The sequence below is a fragment of the Leptonychotes weddellii genome, chromosome 1 (genome assembly GCF_054177405.1).
Source record: "Leptonychotes weddellii isolate Sample4059 chromosome 1, ASM5417740v2, whole genome shotgun sequence".
NCBI lineage: Eukaryota > Metazoa > Chordata > Mammalia > Carnivora > Phocidae > Leptonychotes > Leptonychotes weddellii.
This window is the reverse complement of record NC_138369.1, coordinates 125,968,573-125,993,092: the sequence shown is the minus strand read 5'-3', so window position 1 is coordinate 125,993,092 and position 24,520 is coordinate 125,968,573. Positions and strand designations below refer to the sequence as shown.

The window sequence follows — 24,520 nt, the reverse complement described above, 5'->3', positions numbered from 1 at the left end:
GTAACCTCTAATCTACTTTTGGTTTCTATAAATTTGCTTTTTCAAGGTATTTCATATAAATAAAACCATACAATATTTGTTCCTTTGTGTTTGGCTTATATCAATTATCGTAGTGTTTTCAAGGTTTACCTGTGTTGTAGCATGTCTCAGAATTTCATTCCTTTTTTATGGCTGGGTAATATTCTATTCCATGTGTATAACACATTTTGTTTATCCATTTATTTGTTGATGGACTTGAGCTGCTTTCACCTTTTGGCTATTGTAAAGAGTGCTGCAATGAACATCTGCATAAAGTATCTGCTTGAATCCCTGTTTTTATTTTGGGTATAGGAATGGAATTGCTGGGTCCTATTGTCATCATATATTTAGCTCTTTGAGAAACACCCAAACTAGTTTCCAGAGTGACTACATCATTTTCCACTCTCACAAGCGTTGTATGAGGATCTCAATTTCTCCAGTCTCATCCACACTTGTTACTTAACTTAAAAAAATTATTTTCACATCCTAGTCAGTATGGAATGGTATCTTATTATAGTTTTGAATTTGTTTCCCTAATAACTAATCATGTTGAGTATATTTTCCTGTACTTACCGGTCATTTGTATGTCTTTTTTTTGAAAAATGTTTCTTTAAGTCTTTTGCTCATTTCTTAACTGGATTTTTGTCTTTTGGTTGTTGAGCTCTATAGTTCTTCAGATGTTGTGGAAGTTAAAACCTTCTCAGATACACTATTGCAGAAATTTTCTCCCATTCTATGTTGTTTTTTCCTTTTCTTGATAGTGTCCTTTGATGTTTAAAAGTTTCTAATTATGATTAAGTCCAATGTATCTATATGTTTCTTTTATAGCTCATGCTTTAGGTGTCATATCTAAGAATCGATTGTCAAATCTAAGGTTGTGTAGATTTACCCTGTGTTTTCTAAAAAGAATTTTATGGTTTTTGGCTATTATACTTAAGTCATTGATTTGTGTGTGTGTGTGTATTAATTTCTCTATATGGTGTGAAGTTGGGGTCCAATTTCATTTATTTGGCATGTGGAAATCTAGTCCCAGCCCCATTTGTTAAAAAGACTCTTCTTTCCCCCATTGGATAGTCTTAACACTCATAATGAAAATAATCGGCCATGGATGTATGGGTTTATTTCTGGACCCTCAATTCTATTCCACTGGTCTATATGCCATTACCTTATGCTATTACCACAGTGTTCTGATTACTTTTTTTATAGTAAGTTTGAAATCGGGAAGTGTTGGGTCCTCCAACATTGTTCTTTTTCAAAATTGTTTTGACTATTCAAGGCCCCCTTTAATTCCACATGAATTTGAAGATCAAATTTAATATTCTGAAAAAAAGCCATTTGAATTTTGATGGAGATTGTGTTGAATCTATAGATCACCTTGGATAATATTGAAATCTTAACAGTATTAAGTCTTCCAATCCATGAACATCTGATGTATTTCCTTTTGTTTATGTTTTGCTTAATTTATTTCAGCAAAGTTTTGTGATTTTTGGTGTTTATCTCTTTCTCCTCTTTGGCTAAACTTATTCCTAGATATTTTATTGTTTTGAATGCTTTTGAAAATGGAATTGTTCTCTTAATTTCTTTTTAAAATTGTTTATTGCCAATGTATAGAAACACAACTGATTTTTATGTGTTGATCTTATATCCTGCAATGTAGCTGAATGTGTTTTTAACTCTAGTAGCTTGCTTTCTTTCTCTTCTTTCTTTCTTTCTTTCTTTTCTTTCTTTCTTTCTTTCTTTCTTTCTTTCTTTCTTTCTTTCTTTCTTTCTTTCTTTCTTTCTTTCAACAGCCTAAGTAGGAGTTTATTTTTTTTAAGTAAGCTCTATACTCAATGTGGGGTTCAAACTAATGATTCTGAGATCAAGACTACATGCTCTCCCCACTGAGCCAGCCGGGTGCCCCTCTAGTTACTTTCTTGTGTATTCTTTGGGATTCCCAATATACAGGATTATGTCACTTGTGAATAGAGATAGTTTTACTTCTTCCTTCCAATTTGGATGACTTTAATTCTTTTCTAATTGCTCTGGATAGAACTTTCAGTACAATGTTGAATAGCAGTCATGAAATGGGCATTCTTGTCTTGTTCCTATCTTAGGGGGAAAGCTCTCAGCCTTTCACCCTTGGATATGATGCTAGCTCTGACATAACTTGTAATCATGGGGATTTCATGTAGCATCCTAAATTTATAATAATCTACTTTGAATTGATACCTTAACTTTAATAGCATGCAGAACGCTGCTACTTCACAACTCTGTCTCCTCCTTTTATATTGTTGTTGCCACAAATTACATCTTTATCCATTGTGTGCCCAACAACATAGATATATAATTATTTTTTATGTATTGTATTTTAAACCATGTAGGAATCAAAAGTAGAATTAAAAACCAAAAATAAAATAAAAGAGTCTTTTATATTTGCTCAAATAGTTACTTCTACTGGACAAAATGAAGTGTCAATGAAGAAGTAGAAATTATAAAAAAGGATTCTTTAAAAAGACTTTCTTTTGGCTCTTTTTCATATTTTCTATTTCTTTATTGACATTTTCATTTTGTTCATACATTGCTTCCTGATTTCTTTGAGCATATTTGAAACAGTTGTTTTAAAGTCTTTGTCCAATACGTCCAATGCCCAGGCTTCCTCAGAGATGATTTCTGTCAATTTATTTTGTTCCATTGAATATTATAGTGTCATACTCTGGAAATCAGATTTACCCCCTTCCCTAGGGCTCGATGATTTTTGTTTTGCTATTTTTTGAAGACTATCAGAGTCCATTTGTTTAGTGACTTCCCCAAACTATTTTTGCAGACTGTATCAGTTATTATGTGTGGTCAATGAAATCTCTGTTCCTTTGGCTTTTGCTCAGGTAGTGTTTTGATTGAGATTTTTCTCGACCTCCATGATTTTAAAACCATGAACAAAGAAGAACCTCTCATTGTCTTTGCAGATTTATTCTGTGCTCAGGCACTTCAACACTTAGCCAGGCTTGCACTGAGTACAAAGATCATCCAGAGCTGAAAACTGAGGGGCTGTTCTGGTCTTTTCTGAGCATGTATCTTACCTTAGGCATGTGCATGGCTTCTTATAGTCCCCAATATACGCAGGTACTTTTGAATGCCATAATTTCCCGAAGAAACTTTCTTTAGCTTTTCTTTATTTTGGCTGTTATTTTATGTCTCAACTGTAATCTTTTGCCCCAGGTGATTGTGGGTAGTTGGTTAGGCTTACAATGTTTTCAAGCAGTGTATGTTGCTGTCCTGAGTTAAATTTTGCATTAGGTGAGAGAGATGAGCACCTTGCACCAGCCCTTCAGGTAACCCCAACAGATTAGTACAGACCTACACAATAATTTGTGATAAAGTCTGCTCTTTTCCTCCTGTGACCAGACACCAGAGTCCTCTCCACATTAGGAGTGTGAACAACCAACTTTGAGGTTGCCACTGAGTTGAAGAAGGGTATGACAAGGGCAAGTAAAAATGACACAGAACCTTCCTACCATTTTTAAGCTGCCTTTTTTTTTTTTTTTGATTTAGCATATGTTTGATTGCTGTAAGCCTTTATTTTTCAGAGTTCTGATGAAGTTAGTTTTGACAGTTTCTGCTTGTTTTTTGATATTTCTGTGGAAGGATGGGAACTTGGAGCTGCTTGCTCTGCCATTTTTCTGATATCACTCCTCATTTTGTCATTGAATATTTTAAAGCATTACTTCTAAGTGACTGTGTGTTGTTTCATTATATAGATGTACCATAATTTACTGTAAATGATGCAGTAATGAACATCTTTCTATACCTCTGAATTTTTTAGCTTAGGTAAATTTCCAGGAATGACCATGTCAAATGTTATGAACAATTTTCAATCTTTTCATATTTATTGTCAAATTGCCTGGCAGAAGGTTTGTGTCAATGTACATTCCCATAAGCTGTGTATGAGAGTATGCATTTCATCATGCCCTCACCTATAATTTGGTGGCCTTTTCTCATTTAATAGGCAAAAATAAAAGTGTCTCATGATTGTTCTGTCTGCTCTCTTAGGAATTTCTCATATGACTTGAGTTGGAGTCCATTTGTTATTTTGTTCCCTCAAAAAAATGATGTACTTCAGTTTGTTGATTTGCTTGGATGTGTGGGCCCAAGAAGTTACACTGTTCTTCTGATGAAGAATAGAACATTTTCCTGCTCTCACAAATATAAAACTTGAATTTATTTTGTAGTGAACTTGAATGGTGCCTACCCCAAGCTGGTGCCTTTCAGGCCTGCAGGACGGCTGATCTCCCCACCTCTGCTGCTCTCTGTGATTTTCAACATTCTTCTCAGCCTGGCTATGCACATTGTGGGCTTCATTCTGGTTCAGAGGCAGCCTTGGTATTCCATGGAGATGCACAGGTACTATCAAAGCCCCAATTCCAACATCTCACATTCTAATTTCTATCAAATATCATTTGGCCCTTATGACAGGAAACAAATGGTTCTTCATTCTTCTAGAAGCATTGGCTTCTTTAAGTCCCTTGGGAAAATTTCCAGTGATCTTCTCTTCCCTGTAGCACAGTTTGAGGATATCATTCTTTGGCACTTACCTTTGCCTGTCTTGTGTCATGATGATCTATGACCATCTTTTATATCTAGGGTGACCATGCATTATAGTTTGCCCAGTCAGCCCCACTTTAAGCCTGATATAACAATGAACTTATGTGTAATTAATTAATTAATTACTGAAGTATAATTGGCATACAATGTTATATTAGTTTCAGGTGTACAAGCTATCGATTTGGCAATTCTGTACATCATTCAGTGCTTACCATGATAAGTGGTAACCATCTGTCACCATATGTTACTATGATATTAGTGATTATCATATGCTGTACTTTGCATCCCTGTGACTTATTCACTTGTAACTGGAAGTTTGTACATCTTAATCCCCTTTATCTATTTTCCCCATCCCCCCCACTCATGTCTCCTCTGGTAACCAGTTTTTCTGATGATATTTGTCTTTTCCTTTCACATTCAAATCTGTTCTTATTGTATGACAAATTATATGGTCACCCTATTTATAAATGTTTAGAGATCTTAAGCGATGAGAGGGAAGAATCATGGCTTACTCACGTCTTTCCCACATAGCCAAAATACACATGATGGTTGTCCAATTTATTGAATATATAACTTGCTTATCTAGCTATCCCCTATCTATCTATCTATCATCTATCTATCTATCTATCTATCTACCTATCTATCTATCTATCTATCTATCTATCTATCTATCTATCGAAAATATAGATCTATCTGTGCTGGTTTCCTTCTCCTTACTTTTCAGTATATTCTTTACCAAAGTATAAGTAATTACACTGAGAGCATGGAGTCCTGTAGATACAAATGTTCCATAAAGACCTGTCATCTTACTTCATTACCTTTTTGTTTCCTTTTTAGTGTCTGCACACTGCAAAATGAAAGCATCTCAAAGTTAATCATTTCTCCAACTGCTCCAGAAAAAATTGGAAATAATGGTGCCTTCATAAGCTTTGAGAACACTACCATATGGTTCTTGGGAACAATCAACTGTATCATTGTGGCTCTTATTTTCTCTAAAGGAAAACCATTTAGGCAGCCCATCTATACAAACTGTAAGTAGCATTGTACCAGATCAGAGGTGAGAGGTCACCAGAGGGAACAGATAGCCCTAGGTCACTCGGGAGCAGCTACAGAGTTGATGCTTATCTTGGGTTTGCTGACTTCTACTCTAGGGCTCTCTAAAACACATTGTGCAGCCTCATCCTTTGCTCCTTCCCTCAAAGCTGCATTAAATTCTAGGGTTTCTTTCTCTACTCTTTCCTTCACCAGAAGTTTGTATCTAGCTGTCTTTTCATGGCATCACTCCAAATAGGGATGGCTCATTTATTTCCTTACTTGTCAGTACGTGTCAGAATTCATCCAGGAGGAAGTGGAGAGAAGTGTCACAGCACTCAGTTGGAACTTATCTCCTGCCATTAAGACAATGGTTAAGATGGCATTGTGTGGTTGGCAGGCTGGGAGTGGGACCCTCCTGAAGGAACCTGGCCATAGTGATTGTGGAGGCTCTTGGCCAAAGTACCTGCCACCACCTTGCATTCTTGGCTGGGGTGGGGAGTGTGTTAGAAGAAGTGGGTGACCTGATTAGCCCTTGGAACATTTATTTGTATGCCACCACTGCCTCTCTAATTGGGAAAATTTAGAAGCACAGGTTGAAGAATCAATATCCTCATAAAAATTTGTTTGTTCAGAGAAAATTATTTTGCCCTTCTCCTTCTTAAGACGAGAAAGCAGTCAAATGCTGACCTGTACATGACTGTAATTTAAACATTTGATTATTTACAGCCCTCCTTTTTTTCCAGAAAAGGATTTGAGGAAGGTGTTTTGCATTAAAGAAACTCAGATACTTAAATGTCTTCAAGGCATTTTTTGAAAATATATTATGTCAATGTTGCTCTCTCTATATTTCTTACTTTTATTAATTGAAGCTTACAACATGCATGTGAAAATTTCCACTTGCCTCAAGGACATGCATAGAAATTGTGGAGGTGAGACCCATTGCATAGAAATGAGTACTTTCCATTTATTATGCTGTGTTTGGATGTAGAAATCAAGTAAATTTAATCAGCGTTAATCTAGAATATGTCTATCAATAGATGTGACACTCTATACTCTGATTTCTCTAAATGACAGCTTGTGTTCTTATTTCCTCAGATATATTTGTCCTTGTGCTGGTCATACAGCTGAGTGTGTGTCTCTTCATCCTATTTGCTGATATCCCAGAATTATATAGGCGTTTGGACGTAAGTCTTATCTCTGGGATATGACGATGATGGTTCATAGTTATATAACACCCTGACTTCAAGAAGCAGGTCACAATTGCAGTTGACACAGATTCTTGACACTGATTATTCTTTTCGAATAGTAGAGTTAAAAAGAATACTGGCTTTATTCATATTTTCTATTTAAGCTGGCCAGGAAATAAGATTCTATCTAGTCTTGATTTCCAAGTATTTCAGAAACATTGAGCATTTTTCTTTTAAAAGATCCCTGTAAGAATGGAAAAATCTATTTATATATATTCTCTTTCAAGTGTGAGAGATTTTTTCCTAAATGTTTCTGTTTTGAAGCTGTTGAAAACAGTTTGCCTATAACACTTATCTCGTTAATTCTCAAATCTGTATTTACATCTTTTAAAAAAAAACTCTTTAAAAACGTGTTTGTCTATATGTTCATATTTAATGTCTGCAAAACTTGCTTGCAAAGAGCCATACCTTACCTCATGAATTGTCTTAATGTGTGTAATTTTGAGACAAATTTCAAACTCTCTAAGAGACAAATTTTACATATCTGAGCAAGGGAAAATATATATTTCTATTCCTTTAGCCTATACTTTCGAATTAGAAGTTCATTATTACCAAATGTCCTTTAGACCAATAAATAGAATAGAGAAGAGATGGTAAAAGGAAATGAGCTTTTTTACTTAGCGCTACATGAGCCTGCCTGGCTGCCTCTCCATCTCAAAGACACGTTTCACGAAGATCAAGATCCTATCTTGTTCATACTCATATTACCAGTGCCTAACATAGCCCATGGCACATAATGGCAATAAATGACAGACTGACTGTTGTAGATTAGGTTCTTGCATGGAGATGAGCACTAGGAGCTCACAGTTCATTGCGAACCAGCAAAACCTTCACAAACCCTTCTTGACATGTGACATACAAACTAATGTTTACATTTGGTTTTCATTTTGATAATTGTGTCCCTGTGGCTAACACTGTAATTGCCACTATTGTTAAATATTTCCATGAATTAGAGTGAGTACTCATGAAGGTAGTTTTGCCCACTAGTCTTCTAAGTGAGTTAAAACTTCTTAATCCTGCAGAAGTTAGGGTTAAGACATGTTAGGTTCAGTCACACTCTATAAAAGCAAAGACTCTTATGGAGAGGGTGATCTCTCCGGTACAAGAAAATAGGGATTCTGTTTAGTTTAGGGGGAACCTGTGTGAGGTCATTGCCAACATGACTGCAAAGGAGTCTGCAGAGAATTATTGTTCATCTTAAAAATAATTATTTTTCTTCTTATTACACAAAATTGTGGGTACATTTTATAAAGTGAATATGCAGGCAAAGACAATTGTAACATTATTCACTATATCCTTCCGTCTCTGAAACTTCATATATTATAAATGTGCATTGACTGATTTACGAAGTTTATTTTAAATGGAGTCCTGCTGTTTTATAGCTAGTTATTCCTCATTTTTTTAAGAAATTGCATGAATTTTTTTTTAATAGAGAACACATTCACACAGTTTAAAATTCAAAAGTTAGAAACTCTGTATCCTCCATCCTTTTTCCCCAGCTGCCAGGTCCCCTCTCTGGAGGCAACTGATGACACCACTTTATTTTATGACATTATCACATGCTTTCAGGCATATTTTATACATATGCATACACAGATATATATCATTTTTACACAAATAGTAGCAGACTATTACATTTGTCCAGGTCTTCTGAGCTGGAGATGGCAAGGTGAGATGAGATGTGTAAGCAAGTTTTGGAGGTACTGCCTGTAGGGGAAAGAACATTAGGAAGCCAGAAAAGGAGGGGGAAGGTCCCACACTATGATATGGGTCTGGCCCCCATGAAGGAAGGAGGGAGGTAAGGAGGGCCAGATGAGTAGGGGTTCTGACTGCAGTGCAGTTCTTTTTTTTTTTTTTTTTTTTAAGATTTTACTTATTCATTTGAGAGAGAGTGAATGAGGGGAGGGGAGAGCACAAGGCCAAGAGGAGGGGCAGAGGGAGAGGGAGAAGCCGACTCCCCTCTGAGCAGGGAGCCGGATGCGGGGCTCAATCCCAGGGCCCCAGGATCATGACCTGAGCTGAAGGCAGACACTTAGCCAACTGAGCCACCCAGGGGCCCCGGCTGCAGTACAATTCTAAAAAAGCCCCAACACAGTTGCCCATCAGAGGTGTCTAATGTCTCACAAGAATGAGTGCAGTGAGCAGGCCTGCCATCCTTAGTTATTAGCTATGAGCAACCCATGGGAAGTGTGGCCTCAGGGTAAACATGGTGGGAGATTCTGAGCGTAGCACTGGAGCACCTGCCACTTATTCTCCCAGTAGGACACCTGCATGGAGCGTGTTCATGGCTGCCCCAACCACATACATGATCCCTTACCTTGTTCTTTTGTGAGACAGTGTATTTTGGTAATTGTTCCATAGCAGTACATAAAGCTTCCTCATTCCTTTTTAATGCTAGTATAATTATTTCAATATACATATATGTACCATAATTTATATGTAGTCCCCTATTGATAGACATTTAGGTTGCTTCCAGCGTTTGCTATTACAAACAAAGCTGCAATGAAATAACCTTATACATATATCATTTCAGGCACATACAAATATGTCTCTAGGATAAATTCCCAGAAATGATTTTGAACTTTTAATTTTAATAGCATTGCCCTCCACAGAGTTGTACCAGTTTTTAATCCCCCGGTGTAGAAGGCAGTTATGAGGCAGTGCTGGGTCCAGCAGTGTGCACTTGGCTTCATTTCATCCATCCATCCATCCATCCATTCCTTCATTTATCCAGCCAGCCATCCATTCAGTATACATATCTATTATATATATCATGTGCCTGGGGAGGGATTGGGAAAAATGCAGAGAAACTGGGAAGAAAAGGCATGAAGTGCCAGCTTGAGTTCAGCCCTGCTTGCTCCATTGATGAGTACCCTCATCATGGCACTGTCTATGCAGCTGGGTACACACAGTCCTGAGCATGAAGCCCTGACTTGAGGCTCAAAAGCAGGGCTCAGCTGAGGGGAGATGTGGCACCAGAGAGTAGAGGGCAACACTGCCCATTTTGGAGGTTTGACACATGTACCCTCAGAGCCTTCTGGGAATAGGGCCACATTCCTGTATTCCCTCGCAAAAGCAAACAATGGAAGCAAACAAAAAACACTTATCAAATTTATCAAATTTTGATCAAATTTATTTTAGGAAATTTAGAAATTACAGGGGAACCAAAAAATAAAAAGAAGAAAGAAACATAAGAGAAAATAAAGCAACAATCATAGTTCACAAGTCATTGGAATCGTTGGGTATAATCCTTCCACATTGTTTGATACATGCATAAAAATATGTCTTATTATATGTATTATGTATGTATGTGTATCTGATATGTACACACATATATATAACATACACATAGTGCATGTCTATTACATCCATGATCTATAACCTATGAAAATGTACACCATGAACATGTGAACATTTTTCTGGCGTTTATTTGTCTTCAAACTAACAGTGATTCTCCATCTCCCACCAGCTGCTCTGCACTCCTATTCTGTGGAGGGTCTACATCATCATTATGCTCAGTTCCAATTTCATTGTGTCCCTTGTTGTGGAGGTAAGTGCCTGGGCTGCTGATCATTTGGGCCAGAGATGGACAGGGCATTCTTTGGGAGTCTGAAAAAAGGAACAGCTTAATTGATAAGACTCAGCAGTGCAAGGGGTTCCCTTCCTCAGCCACATGAGCAATGGTGCTTTCACCTGGTGAATTCCAAACAAGGTGTTAGTTTTCCTGCCTGCAGAGTGGACCTGGAGAGAATGGAATTATGATGTCTAAAGTCCTGTTCATTTCTAAAATCCACAAATAGAGAACCAACTCGTTTGATTTTTTGAAATTAAATATGATTCACATACTATAAAATCCACCTTCTTAAAGTATGCAGTTCAGTGGTTTTTAGTATATTCACTGAGTTGTGCAACCATCACCACTAATTCCAGAACATTCTCATCACTCCAGAAGAAATCCTGTACCCATTAGCAGTCACTCCTCATTCCCCCTCACCCCTCTTTCACCCCTTGGCAAACACGAATTTACTTTCTGTCCCTATAGATTTGCCTATTCTGGACATTTCACATAAAGGGAATCACATAATATATGGCCTTTTGTGTCTGGCTTCTTTCACTTATTATTTTTACTTTACAGATGGGAAATAAGATTCATAGTGAGCTTTTCCTGGCTTTTATTCTTCATCTCCCAGTTGCTCCATTTCTTTAGTAAAATGTGTCTGTGCTCCCTCTTTCTTTGGCTGTGGTTCACTCTCTCCTCCTTCAGTGCTATTAGATAAACTCTCCACTCTTCAGAGCCTACTGAAGAACAGGGGGCATCCCTAGAAAAGACATCTGTGTCAAAGGAGAGGTGAGCATCAGGATTCAATCTGTCCCCCATTCCTACTTCTGGTTGCAAACCCAGCCTTGTTCCAGTGAGGGGGGGATTCATGGTGGGTGGAGAGTACCTGGAACTTGACTTCCCTGCAGAACCTTCCATATCAGGCAGGGTAAAAACTGCTAGTTTTTGTAGGGCATTTGTTTGCTAGGGCATACATAGGCTAGTTTGCTAGGGCATAGAATTAAGGTACTGGAGCCTCTCTCTGTATGCAAAACCAGGGCCTCTCAAACTTGAATGGGCATCAGAGTCACCTGGAGGATTTGTTAAAACACAGGTTGTCCAGGCCTTCCCCTAGCATTTCTGATTCATTAGGTCTGGAATAGCCACAAGTTTTAATTTCTTTTTTTTTTTTTTAAGATTTTTTATTTATTCATTTGAGAGAGATAGAGAGAGAGAGAGAGAGCATGAGCAGGGAGAGAGGCAGAGGGAGAGGGAGAAGCAGGTTCCCCGCCGGGCCAGGAGCCCGACGCAGGGCTCGATCCCAGGACCCCGGGATCATGACCCGAGCCAAAGGCAGACGCTTAACCATCTGAGCCACCCAGGTGCCCCGCAAGTTTTTATTTCTAATAGGTTGTCAGTTGATTCTGATACTACTGGTTGAGAAACTACATTGAGAAGTACCATGCTAACCCATATGGGTCTCCAAAGCCACCAAATTAATAAAAGAGCATCACATGAGTGTCCTCATACCTAGTTGCAGAAGGGTAAACTTTGTCCTTTAAGGGATAATCTTATGTATGTATCTTGTCCCTGGCAGCAATCACATTATTTCCTCTGTGTAGTACATCTGCCTCCATGTCTGCATATTGAAATGCTATTTCATCCTCTATGGCACATCTGTAGTACTCTCCTCTTCATGAATCTTTCCCAAAGCCTGGATAGGTTAGGCAAATAACAGTGGCTTAAACAGTAAAAATATTTATTGCTTCACTTAAGAGGATAGGAGTTAAGTGGTTTCAGGGCTGGTTTAGTAACTCAGTGGTGTCATTGGGGATCATCAATCTTTCACTTTTCAGTCTCTCCATCTTTAGATATTGGCCTTTCACGTTTGTGTGTATTGCTTATGTGTCCAGATCACTTCCATGTCGCTGGGCATTATCTCTGTTTTAATGAAGGAAGAAAATGGAAGGAGAGGGACCAGCAAGCTTTCTCCCCTCAAGTAGGAACGCTTCATGAGGAAACAAAATAATTTCATACAGCCACCCTCCAGACTCTCTCTTATGCCTCATTGGTTAGAACTGTATCTTATTGTCATCCTGAGTAGGAAAGGATTCTGGGAAAGTAGAACTATGCCAAAAGATTAGACAGATTGGCTTAGACTGTGTGTGAATTTTTTCCTTTTAGGTAGGCAGGAAAAAGTTGGGAGGAATGTGCTGAGCAACAAAGTAGGAGGACTTCTCCAGCCCTTTCCCTAGCATTTCTGATTCAGTAGGTCTGGTGACAGGTGACAGGTAACTGAGCAATGAAGTTTGCCATAATCCCATAGTAGGAAGCCATTCAACTGCCACTATATTTGCAGTTAAGAGCATAAGCCAGGAGTAGTCTACCTGGGTTTGAATCCTGGCTCTACCCTTTCTTGCTGCCTGACTCTGGGCAACACCTGCTATTCCACTCCTCTGTGTCCGTTTCTTCATCTGAAAAATAGTGATAATAAGGGTACCTTATCTCATCGGGTTACTGTGAGCATGAAATGTGAATACAGAAAAGCACATAGTAAATATTTGATAAATATAAACTATGGATGGATCTGCATGGCCAGATTAGGGCAAACAGCAAGCCCACTCCTCTGCTTGTTAGGCCTTGCCTTCCTGACAATTTCCCCAATTGTCGCTTGTGACAAGGCTGTCATTACGTGATGGCTTCTTTTGGCCATTTTCAGATAAAGATAATTTCCTTAACTTCCATTTTATAAACTAAGTACCACAAGAGATATTGTATTATCTCTTGTGGTACTTAGTATTTCTCACTTTAAATCTATCAATCATTCAGGCTTTCATTTGTTCATTTGCTCTTTCCACAAGGACTTGTTGACCATGTGCCATGTCCTAGGGCACAATGTGAGATGGATTCTGATGACCTTGTCCATTGCTCACAGTTTAGAGTAAGCAAGAGGATAAATGCCACAGTTATTTGTGTGTAGGTTGTGTATGGATATAAACTGTGCTGGCAAGAACTCATCTCAGTACCTACAGTATCTAAGACCCTGCTTTATTCTAATAGAAACTGGGTAAAGTTTTGTTCAGTTATTAAATGTAAGAAGTGATGCTGCTCGCTTGCAGCAGAGGAAGAGGGTAATTTGATACTCATGAAAGATTAAGTTTCTCCTCTGTTTCTTGTGTTGAGTGAGAAATGGAGACAGGCATGGATGTTTAGTGTGGGTTCCCGGCAGCTTTTGCACTGAGAAATAACACTGTGAGGTCCCAGCTCTCGCCTCCAGGCTCTTCCACTGCCGTCTCCAGTTGTTTGAAGTTACCTTTCTGCTGTCAGGAGGCACTCAGGAACAAACCAAAGCCATTTGAGTCTGTGGTGAAGGCAGTTGTAATGGAGAATTACGGACACTTAATTTCTTGCCATATGAGGTGAGCCTAGCAGAGCAGGTAAAGACCTCAGACGGTCATGGATGCAGCAAGATGTTCTTCTCAGGTAGTTGTAGGGATGTCTGACAGCAGATGCTAAAGATTCCTGGGATGGGCATGCTAACTCCATACTCCCTGGATAGCCTGTGACAGAGATGGTCTAGAGAGGTTTTGGGGGACAGGCATGAGGGATGGCTGGCCTCCTTCTGTATAGTCCTGAATATTGCCTTGTCCACTAAGAGGTCTAACCCTATGCCTAATCTTAGAACGGCCCAGCAAACAGTTTTGAATGGAACCTATCCTCACTTTGCTTCCTCATGATGTAACCTCCAACTGAAAGGCAGAGGAGCTAATGTGGGTAGCTTTAATTCTCCTCCCCCCCCCCTTTTTTTATTACTTATGTGTTTGTATATATATGTCATATATATGAATTATTTTAGTAGCCAATCTGAAGAGCTTGTGTAGTGAAGTTCTGTTTTTTGTTTTTTAAGAAATGGTATTTCATAAAGGGGTGAAACAAAAAAAGTTTCTAGTTCTACATTTAATTTGCAATGTAGAGTGACAGGACAGATCACTTCTTGGTGCTTTAGTTTCCCTTTCCAGAGCAGCAGAGGGATACAGGTATCAGAATTCTACATAATTCTAGAATTATGAAAACACACTGCATGGCATATAGCACTAAAGTCTGTGTGTGTCTCTGTTTTGCTTTGTTTCATTTGTTTTGTTTAAAACCTGCTAAGATTTCCTAGAGGTAAGTTAAATTTTAAGACCTTTAATTGGATACCTATGATCCTGCCTTATTCCAGCTCTAAAGAGAACTACTGTTCTCTTGTTAATTAGGAAGGACCAAAAAACCTTGGTATGGGAAAGTAGAATCACAAATCTGGCTAGGTGAGCCCTGCCTGAGGTTTGCAAGATGCTCTTGAGATGGCTGTGTGGGTGTTTAACAGCCTGTTAGCAGATGATCCATTTTTAGAGAACAATTCAGACTAGCTGTACCCATTATTTCCATGGGCAATGGGACTCAAATGGCAAAGATGGGTGGATTTTAGGAAAACTGCTACTCTGGCACAGTTCCTTGTAAAATCCCATAGAATTGACTCTTCCAATTTAGCAAAGATACCACTGACCAACACCAAAATAAGTTTTAATTTTGTGGGACAGCAGGATTTTCATATTTTTCTTTTTGTTTCTTTCATGATAACTTCTAAGATGGTTAGCTTTTATGGCTAAATATGATAAAAATGAAAAATTAAAAAATAACCTCTCATGCATTCTGTGTTGTAAGTTATAATTTGGGCTCTATTTGAGGCTCAGTCTAATTCACAAAATAAAATGGCAGTCTAAAATGTTTCCAAAGAGACATAGCTTTTGTAATTTTAAAAAATGCATTGCAATGAAATATTTGTAGGTGAAGGTCAGAGGCCACAGTCAACATAGTGCATAACCATTTGTTAAATAGTTGAGAAGGGTGGTAAAGGGAGGACCTATACCATGCCATGTCCTGCATTGTAAGGAGAGTTACATAATTTTTATGACAAATGTAACAGGAAGGAATTATTATTTCTGTTCACTGAGGCTCAGAGAATGTAATTAATTTGCCCATAGTAGGTGTCAGAGCTGGAACTTGAATCCAGATCTGTCCAAGTCCAAGACTGTGGTGCATATTTCAACTTTACTGACCTATGTTCGTAACTATGCATTTAAGTGCCAGGGCATACCAAAGCCACATCATGCCCTTGGCATATCTTTCTAAAGGGTAATTCCATTTGGTGGTAAGTAATTTTAAATATCACTTTATATTAAATCAAATATGGGTGTGGCATGGAGTGATCGGCAGAATTTGAATGATTTTAAATTTAATTTATATACAAAATTCAGAAGAAATTTCATCCTCAAGGCAGACTACTTTAAGCTGTTTCCAGACTCTTGAAACTATGTTCCTCTCTCTTCTCCCAGAAGAGCTCCTTAAGTGGAAGAGTTTGAGAGGCTGAGACCTAACCCAGGAAACCACATTGGAATTGTTTGTCCAGGCCTCACGTTTTTTGTCAAGCTGGATCTAAGCAGCCAATGTGGTGGTTCCTTCTTAGGGTCTATGGAGGGCCATAGCCTGGAAATATTTGACCTCTGGTTGTAAAGGGTAACTCTTTTATTTTGCAGGAGGCCATCATTGAAAATCGAGCCCTGTGGATGACATTCAAAAGGTGTTTTGGCTATCAATCAAAAAGTCAGTATCGGATATGGCAGAGGGCCTTGGCAAATGACCCTAGTTGGCCACTGCTAAACCAAACATCCTACTCTGACATGCCAGGGTGTGGAAGGGGAGTGTCTTACAGCAATCCGGTGTTTGAGAGCAATGAAGAACATCTCTGAAACCAGTGTGATATTCAAGTTGACAAAACATAGAAACGATGACAAAAGAGACCAATTTCAGTGATTTTCAAGCAATGAGACTCTTCTAAAATCAGCTGGAGTTTTGGGAATCAAAAACCTATCCAATCATGGTGGTAAATTAAAATCTACATGATAAAATACTTTCTACAGAGCAGAACACTGCCCCAGAAGAGTGTTTTCCTCTTGGCTTCTGAGAATATTGAGGGTGTTAGTAAATCAAGAATGGGCCAAGGATGGTAATTGGCCAAGAGATTGGGAGGCTAATGGACAAGGAGAATATATAATCTTTCTTCTTGGATAACATTTTTTAAATGAGTTGAGAGAAAATAGTACTATGTGTAGTCATAGAACTGTAACATGTGAAAGATCACTTTTCAATTCATATTTTATTGGTGGAAAAACAAATGCATGGGAGCCATCACACAAATTTTCACTGTCCGGTTCCTTTGTAGTACTTTCAGAGTTGAGACAATTCCTTCTGCCTCTGGCCTTCTCCTATGTATTAGTAAGGATGGGCTGAGCTGATGCTGCAATAACAAACAACTCCCTTGTCTCAGTGGCTTAACACACAAGAGCTTCTTTCGTGGCCCAGGTGGCTCTGTAGACTTGCCTTCCTCACAGTGCTGGTTGCTTCAATCTGTTGGCCCCACTGACTGAAAACAAGGACTCCATGTTCACTGTGATGGGGAAGGAAGAGTCTGGAGCTCACACAAAGGCTTTCCACTGCCTCACTCCAGAAGTGGATGCATCTCTTCCACTACTCATATCTCATTTATCAAGGATTTGGCAAAGAAGCTGGGAAGTACAGTCACCTGTATTTAGGGCTGGTTTCATGGATGTATGACCTGTGCAGTCACCTAGGGCCCCATGCTTAGAAGGGCCACACTCTTATTTTAATGCTTTGCTGTTGCCATCTTGAAATTCTAAATTTTGAAATTCCCACATTTTCATTTTGGATTCAGCCCCACAAATTATGTAGTTGGTCCAGCTTGTGTTCCTAGGAAAGAAAGGAAAGTAGCACGTATCAAAGAGCCCAGGCACTGTCCTCTAAGCTCTGCAACCCCTTCCCCTGTGAACATTTCCTATATTTTAGGAACTCCACATCTCACATATCCAACTTCAACTATTTCCACTCCTCTTCTCTATTATTTTTGAGAAAAGTTAGTCATGTGCTACAACATTATATGTTATCATTGATGTAAGTCCTTACACAGTCTACATATTTCTTCAGTCCGAGGCTTCAATTTTCCGAAAATAAAAATATTTTTATGACTATTACAATTTTGTTATATTGGATTCATTTAGCATAGAAAACACCCAGGTTTCTGTTAGCTCAGCAGACAACTCTGAGTTCTAGGACAATATCCACAAATAGTATTTTAAAGCAAAAGCCAAATTTTCATTACAAACATCAAATGCTAAGTGAATGTTCTGGGTAGGGGGTGGGTCCTAGGCTGGGTTTGTTACTTGTTTTTTGTTTTTTTTTTTTAATTTTATTTTATTATGTTAGTCATCATACAATACATCATTAGTTTTTGAAGTAGTGGCTTTGTTACTTGTTGATAGCATATGCAAGCATTGCCTTCCCTGGCTGAATTCCTGAGGATGGTTGGAGGCTCTGTGACTATAGATAATACTGGGAACATGATTTTTCTCAGCCATGAAAGTACCTTGTTGCTTCTGGTTTTAAAATAGGGTGTGAAGAATCATTTAAATAGGGTGCAGAATCATTGCCTTCCTTGATACAGGAAGAAATGCTTCCTTTTACAAAGTTAGCCTCAGCAGTGATATGTTAGTTCTGTACGTCTTTTTCTAAGACTCATAGTTTACCCATTTTTTAAGAGTGGAGGGTTGTGGACAGGGCAAGCTCGAGAGGGTCTACAACCTGGTGACGGGCAAGAGCAGCACATGCATTCCCACCTAGGAAAGCCCCTTACCAGGTGCGGTCACCTCCATTAGCTCATTTGAATTGCATGATTCTCTCCGGACTCAGGCGAGGAAGGACTTAAGATCTACTTTTACAGGTGAGAAAACTGAGATTCAGAGTAAGGCAAGCAGACCCTGGCCTCAGACACAGATCTTCCGAGCAAACCTTCTGTTGTTTCCAAATACCTCCTAATTACAAAGCTCCAGCAGGGCAGGGTGTTTGGGGTGATCTCACAGTCAAACAAAGAATGAGTTTCTTATTTGCCAGGCGGAAGGAGGCAACCCTTTGCTAATCCCAAGGCCTAATGTTCAAATGAATGCCAGGCATCCTGCCAGGCTTGGGCTAGAGGTATGTTCAAAACAAAACAAAACTAAAACCCATGAGTGTCTGTCTGAGACTCTGAATTGCACTTGCCATGGTCCTACGTGATTCAGTCACTGAGGATTGAATCTAAAATCTTTGTCAAAAGGGACTTATTCTGAAGACTGTACTTGAAATTAACTATATCTTAGAGGTAGTGAGAAAATGCTTAACTTGGAAAAGCAGGGCTGGTGGGGTATTGTCAAAGGATGGAAGAGTTGTTTTTTAAATACTTGAAGGATTTCCATGGGAGAGAAGTCTCCCACCTGTGCCAGGTGGCATGATCAGTGGGTAAAGGGCATGGTGGGAAAGACCACTATCCCAATGGCACAAACAGAAGTGGAATCTGGTGACCTCATGAAGTGTGTGCTCCGTGACATTGGAGGTGCAAGTGGATATTCAAAGACCAATTAGAGATGGAAGTCAAATACCAGATGGAATTCAATTACTTGCAAGATCCCTTTCAGGCTTGATATGCATATGTCTCAGTTTTATGCTATGATGTGAACCATTAATTGTCATTGCCCACATAGAATATCAGACTGCATACTGTGGGGAGATGAGCTGGGGAGGACAGGCTCCCAGCCGTGTGGGGCCTGCAGTGTGGACAAATGGGCCTGACTGCTCTGTGCTTTGGAAGGTGGCTTTTGATAGAAATAAGATTCTAGAAAATAGGTGCCCACTGATGGGTCCTGACTGCCAAACTGACAGCTGGGGAATACTTCTGATGTATGTATTTTTCATAGAAAGAGAAGTTTGAAAATTTCAGTAAAAGAACATGGGAGAGTGGCCCAAACTCGAGGACAGAGCTACCTGCACCCAATACGCATATCTGACCAGGACTTGGAGCAGAAAAGGACATTCATCTGATCCAAATCATTTAAGAGGTTCACCATATGTTCACTCCAAGGTACACAGCTCTGACCCACAGGAAGGAACCCTGGCTCTGGGCTCTTCTCACTAAACAAGTAATGATCTGAGAATGGAAATATGTCTGTGCCATCTATGTCCTTATGAGCTCATAGGAGTGTGCCTGTACACGCTTGCAGATGTGGTGACTGGGGAGTGTGCATGTACACACTTGCAGATGTGCCTGGGGAAGTGATTATTTATTCAGAGCCTTGTATTTAGTTTATGCTGTAATAAATTATTCTTTACAAAAGAGGGAAGTATAATCTATAACTCTGGTGTTCTAAAATCAATCTTTCTCCTTTACTGCAGTGGAGTCTTTCACTCTGGCTAATAAAATGGTGTGGTCTACTCTAGTAATGTAGAAGCAAAGAAACATCTTTAAAAAGTTCCAGGAATTTTCTAACAGTATAGACACTGTTATTCCCTGCTTCCCTCCCTAACAGGGCACTACAGTCTACAAAATACTTTCATACTCATTCTCTTGTTTAAGCCTCATAACAATCCTAGGAGGAAAGCAGGGCAAGGATTACTATCCTCCTTCTTTTGATGAGGTACAAGACCCTCCAAAAGTCTCAGTAATTTGTCCAAGAGCATACTGGAGCATTTCAGAACTCATTCTACCAATGAGTTCCCTGCTCTGGCACTCTCCCATGTTGTTTCTCCTAGATGAAATGTTTGTAGCACTGAAAAACAAGGAGGCAAGCAAGGCAAGGCAACTATCCAATGGATTGCCATCACAATGTAATTGCTTCCAGAAAGAGTTTTTAGTTCTCATAGAAGTTCTCTTGAATTTGATCATTGATCACAGAAAAGGTCAACTCCCATAGCTAAGGAGTAGAATCATATAACCAGAGCCCTTTGAGTCTATTTCATGTGAGCAGATACAGCTCTGGCTCTGACTTCAGTCTCCAGAAGCAGAAACCTGTATCTGCTTGAACTTTGCTCAGCCTTCTTTGTACAGCAGTTTAGGGTCATATGGATTCTGTCTTGGCTTTGTGCTAAAGTCACTTCCTTATGCAGTCAGTAGCTCACTCATTCTTGCCAGCACTTAATAACTCACTCATTCTAGGCATACAGGAACTTACTTTCTTAACTCAATACCTTGGCTCATGCTGCTTTCTCTTTGGGGGCATCAATAATTATTATTCTCATCTCCACACACCCAAATCCCACCCATTTCTCAAGACTCAATTAGAATGCCACCTGGTCTGCCAAGCAAGAAGGGAGATCTCGTTTGTCAACACACTGCTCACACTCCACATATGCAACTTTTGTGTGGCAGACAGTTCTTTTTACCATGTATTACATCCTGTAGCGTTATGACTTATTCCAACTCTCACTCAACCTCACTTTAACTAGAGAGCACATTCTCTGAGGGTAGGGACCAAACCTGATTCATCCCACCTACCACTCTGCACCTAGCACAGGACAATGGTTGGAGCTCAGCAAGCAGCTGTGGCATGACTGAATAAAAAATATAATCACTGGGATATTTTGTTGATTTATTTTTCCTCTTTTGTCTGTGAACATCTGTTTTCTATTCAGTACAAAGAAGCTTAACTGGAACAATAGAACTATGAATAAAAACAACAAAAAGTGCAAAGTATAGTGATTTCAACTTTGAACTTAGTTTGGCTGTCCATTTACATGGTGGGGTGTGGAGGTGTGCTGTGGAGTTAGAGTTGGGTACATGCTGCAAAGACTCTCTCAATATGTAGGGGACCCTAAAGATGAATTTGTGTGCAGCTACAAAGGCTCTCCCAGGAATATACTTAATCCAAGGGGAGGGAAAATTGAGGCAAGCAAACTTGTTTAAAAATCAAACATTGGGTGATAGAGAATAAGGGAAAAGTTTGAGTACAACTGGGTGTGTATTTTTCTATCTGTTCTCTGGTTTCATCCTAACTTTAGGATCTCTTGCAAGGGCTTGAGGAAGAGAAAGGTATGATGGAGAGAGGAGGAGGGCAGAGAAAGAGAGGCCCATTCTGTCAGAGAGTGTAATAAAGGAGGGCAGAGGGAATCCACCTGTGGCTTCGGTCACCTGGCAGTGATGTGATTGTGGGAGCATAGGCGGAAGGTGCATGTGGCTAGTGGCTGATGGTATCATGCAGAGACACATAGGTGACATAGACAGTCTAAGCATGTCTTCAAATAGCTAGAGGAGATAGAAAGTAGCTGAAGAGGATGGAGTATGGCCAGGTGATACAGAGTGACCATGCAGTCATAGAAGTCTGGGTTCTCTGGCAACAAAGCTCAGGGTTAGGCAAGGCCCACAGAAGCCTCAGATGGTAGCAGAGATCATCCCAAAGTGGTAACCTGTGGTACATACAGGCAATCCAGGTTGCAGGAGGAGAGAGTATGCTATAAGCGGGAGCCCTGCATGCAGCATGACTTGCAGGGGGCTTCCGTGAAACTTCTCAATGACTCAGGACGGCCTTCAGAGTTGTGGGCCTTCTATGATCCTGTTTTGGACTATTGTTCCAGGTTTATGTGACCAGTGAAACCTAGATTCTAAAGATAGGAAAGATTCTATCTCTCTATTCTGCACAGCTGACTAGATGCTCTTTCCTGAAAGCTGATCCAGTTTTCTCCTTACCCAACACAAAGCTAGCCTTGAGAATTTGGTGAACTTGATAGTCTTAAGAAATCTAGCCACCATCCATGACTAATTGGAAACTGGTTTGATCTGGGGACAATTTCATAGGTTTGGATCCTCCCTAAATGGATCCTGGAAACTGATTTGGTCTGGATGCCAAGATTTGTAGTTGGGAAAGGCCAATCTTTGTATCTGCCCATACGTCACCCTAGCACAGGAGGGAAAGTTCACAGGGTTCCCAGAGAAGTGTGAGTGGCTCAGGCCAGCAGGAGTCTGGGCCTGTACCTGGGGCCTGTGTGAGGGCAGAACTGGCTTTTGTTGGTACAGCAGTCATGCTAGCTGAAGTCATTGGCTCTTAGCCAGTGCCCCATGTCTGACACATTACTAAGAGCCACTCAGCGCACGGATAGATAAAGTCAATCTCTAATGCCCTTTTGGGCAGTGGCATATGTCAGTTAAGAGTATAAGCTTAGGAGTCTGAACTCTAATCCAGACATGTTGAGAGCATGGAAAGGTGAAATCTGCTTATATAGCAGGTGGTTTTCCTCCCTCAAAAAGAAATGGGTAGATGGTGTCTACTTGGATCCAGAAGGTACAAATACCAGGAACCCTTAGTTCTTTTCTGAAGTTGGATTCCCACAAGCAGACACTGAGATACCTACCATATCTGCCACTCCCTGAACTAAGTGCTTGGATTTGAAGAATGGTCTTTTCCCATGAATGTGATAAGAGTCATTACTGACTAATGTATAAAATGCTATGGGAATGGACCCCCAAACAAAGTTGTTGGACCCATGAGCAGTGAGGGCTACCAAGCCTGGACATATAAACCACTCAGAAAATGTAATTGACTCTATAACAGGTGAAATCAATTAATATTTATTTAATGACTGAAGAGATGATGTTTTTACAACCCCAACATAAGCAAATAAATGAAAAAGAATAGTTGCTTCAGTGGTCCATACCAAATTACAGTATCTGCAATGCATTATAAGTTCAGATATTCCAACAATCAATCACTTCCAAACAGTGTAACTTCTGTCAACAGATTCTGAATCATCCAGTTTCTACAGGAAGAAGATTCCTCAAAGGATCCAGCTGAGCAGTGAATGGTTTACATATCCGTGAAAGATGAGTTTGTCAAAGCCCTTTTGTGATATGGGGCACAGGAGCAGCTGGAGGAAAGTAGAAAATACAGAAGATTTAGATTCCTGAGCATGCCTCCAGTAGGCTGAGATCAAGGGCAGGGTTTGAGCCTCATTCATCTCTGGATTCTCATTTTAAGGCCTAGAATAGTGCGCTGCACATGGAAGCTTTTCACATGTGTGAGCAGAATAGAATGGAGGAGAGCTGGACAAGTCTATGAGTTACTACACATCTCCAAGGGATGATTTTTTGCCAACCATATAAAATCTAATTCCTTAGACAGTTCAGATTTCCATCCCCTGGCTCCAATTTGGTTATCTAGTTTTTTGTTTGTTTTTTTTCTTCCAAGGCTCTTCCTCAAAAAGAATAAAGCAAGGTACACATGGTGAGTTGAAATACTTTTGTATACTAAGTGAAAATTTTAGTTCATACTTGAAATATATTACTGACTTTGAATAACCATCTTTAAAATTGAAATTTGTTTTTCTTTTCAAATTTTAATTGTTTTATTTATTTAAGTTCAATTAGCCAATATATAGTACATCATTAGTTTGTGATGTAGTGTTCAATTACTCATTAGATGTATATAACACCCAGTTCTCATCAGATCATGTGCCCTCCTTAATGCCCATCACCCAGTTACCTCCTCCCCTCAGCTCCTCTCCCCTCTGCAACCCTCAATTTTTTCCCCAGAGTCCACAGTCTCTCATGGTTTGTCTCCCTTTCTGGTTTCTTCCCATTCAATTTTCCCTCCCTTCCCCTATGATCCTCTGAGCTTTTCCTTATATTCCACAAATTAGTGAAACCATATGATAATTGTCTTTCTCTGCTTGACTCATTTCACTTAGCATAATACCCTCCAGTTCCATCCATGTTTTAAAATTAGAGTGAGTCAAAAAAAAAAAATTAGAGTGAGTCAAGAAAATAAAATGTTACATCAGTAGAACAATTTGATAATTGCCTGAATTTTACTTTTGCAGGTGTTTTGATTTTATTAAAATTCATTTATTAGTTACTGCAACATTACTATTAATTACAACATATGTATTTTTCTCCTTTTGTAAAAATATATTAATATACTTAAAAATATTAATCCTTTACTTCTTTATGTACAAAAATATTTATTTTATTTTATTTATTTATTTTTTTATTCTTATGTTAATCCCCATACATTACGTCATTAGTTTTAGATGAAGCGTTCCATGATTCATTGTTGTTTGTGCATAACACCCAGTGCTCCATGCAGAATGTGCCCTCCTCAATACCCACCATCAGGCTAACCCATCCTCCCACCCCCCTCCCCTCTAGAACCCTCAGTTTGTTTTTCAGAGTCCATCGTCTCTCATGGTT

General features: G+C 39.3%; 2 protein-coding genes across 2 annotated transcripts in view; one reads left to right on the top strand and one right to left on the bottom strand.

Moving 5' to 3' along the window:
• LOC102748847 (putative cation-transporting ATPase 13A4) overlaps nucleotides 1-3,092 on the bottom strand; it is a 27,454-nt gene extending 24,362 nt beyond the window's left edge. Inside the window, exon 1 of the mRNA XM_081814338.1 lies at nucleotides 3,078-3,092. Coding sequence (XP_081670464.1) covers nucleotides 3,078-3,092 — 15 coding nt within the window. The remainder of the gene's footprint in view (nucleotides 1-3,077) is intronic.
• Nucleotides 3,093-4,232: 1,140 nt separating this feature from the next.
• LOC145723623 (putative cation-transporting ATPase 13A4) lies at nucleotides 4,233-19,678 on the top strand. The gene is made up of 5 exons (XM_081831884.1): nucleotides 4,233-4,398; nucleotides 5,437-5,630; nucleotides 6,730-6,818; nucleotides 10,351-10,431; nucleotides 15,996-19,678. The coding sequence occupies exons 1-5, from the start codon at nucleotides 4,337-4,339 to the stop codon at nucleotides 16,206-16,208; spliced, it is 639 nt and encodes a 212-aa protein (XP_081688010.1). The 5' UTR covers nucleotides 4,233-4,336; the 3' UTR covers nucleotides 16,209-19,678.
• Nucleotides 19,679-24,520: the final 4,842 nt, after the last annotated feature.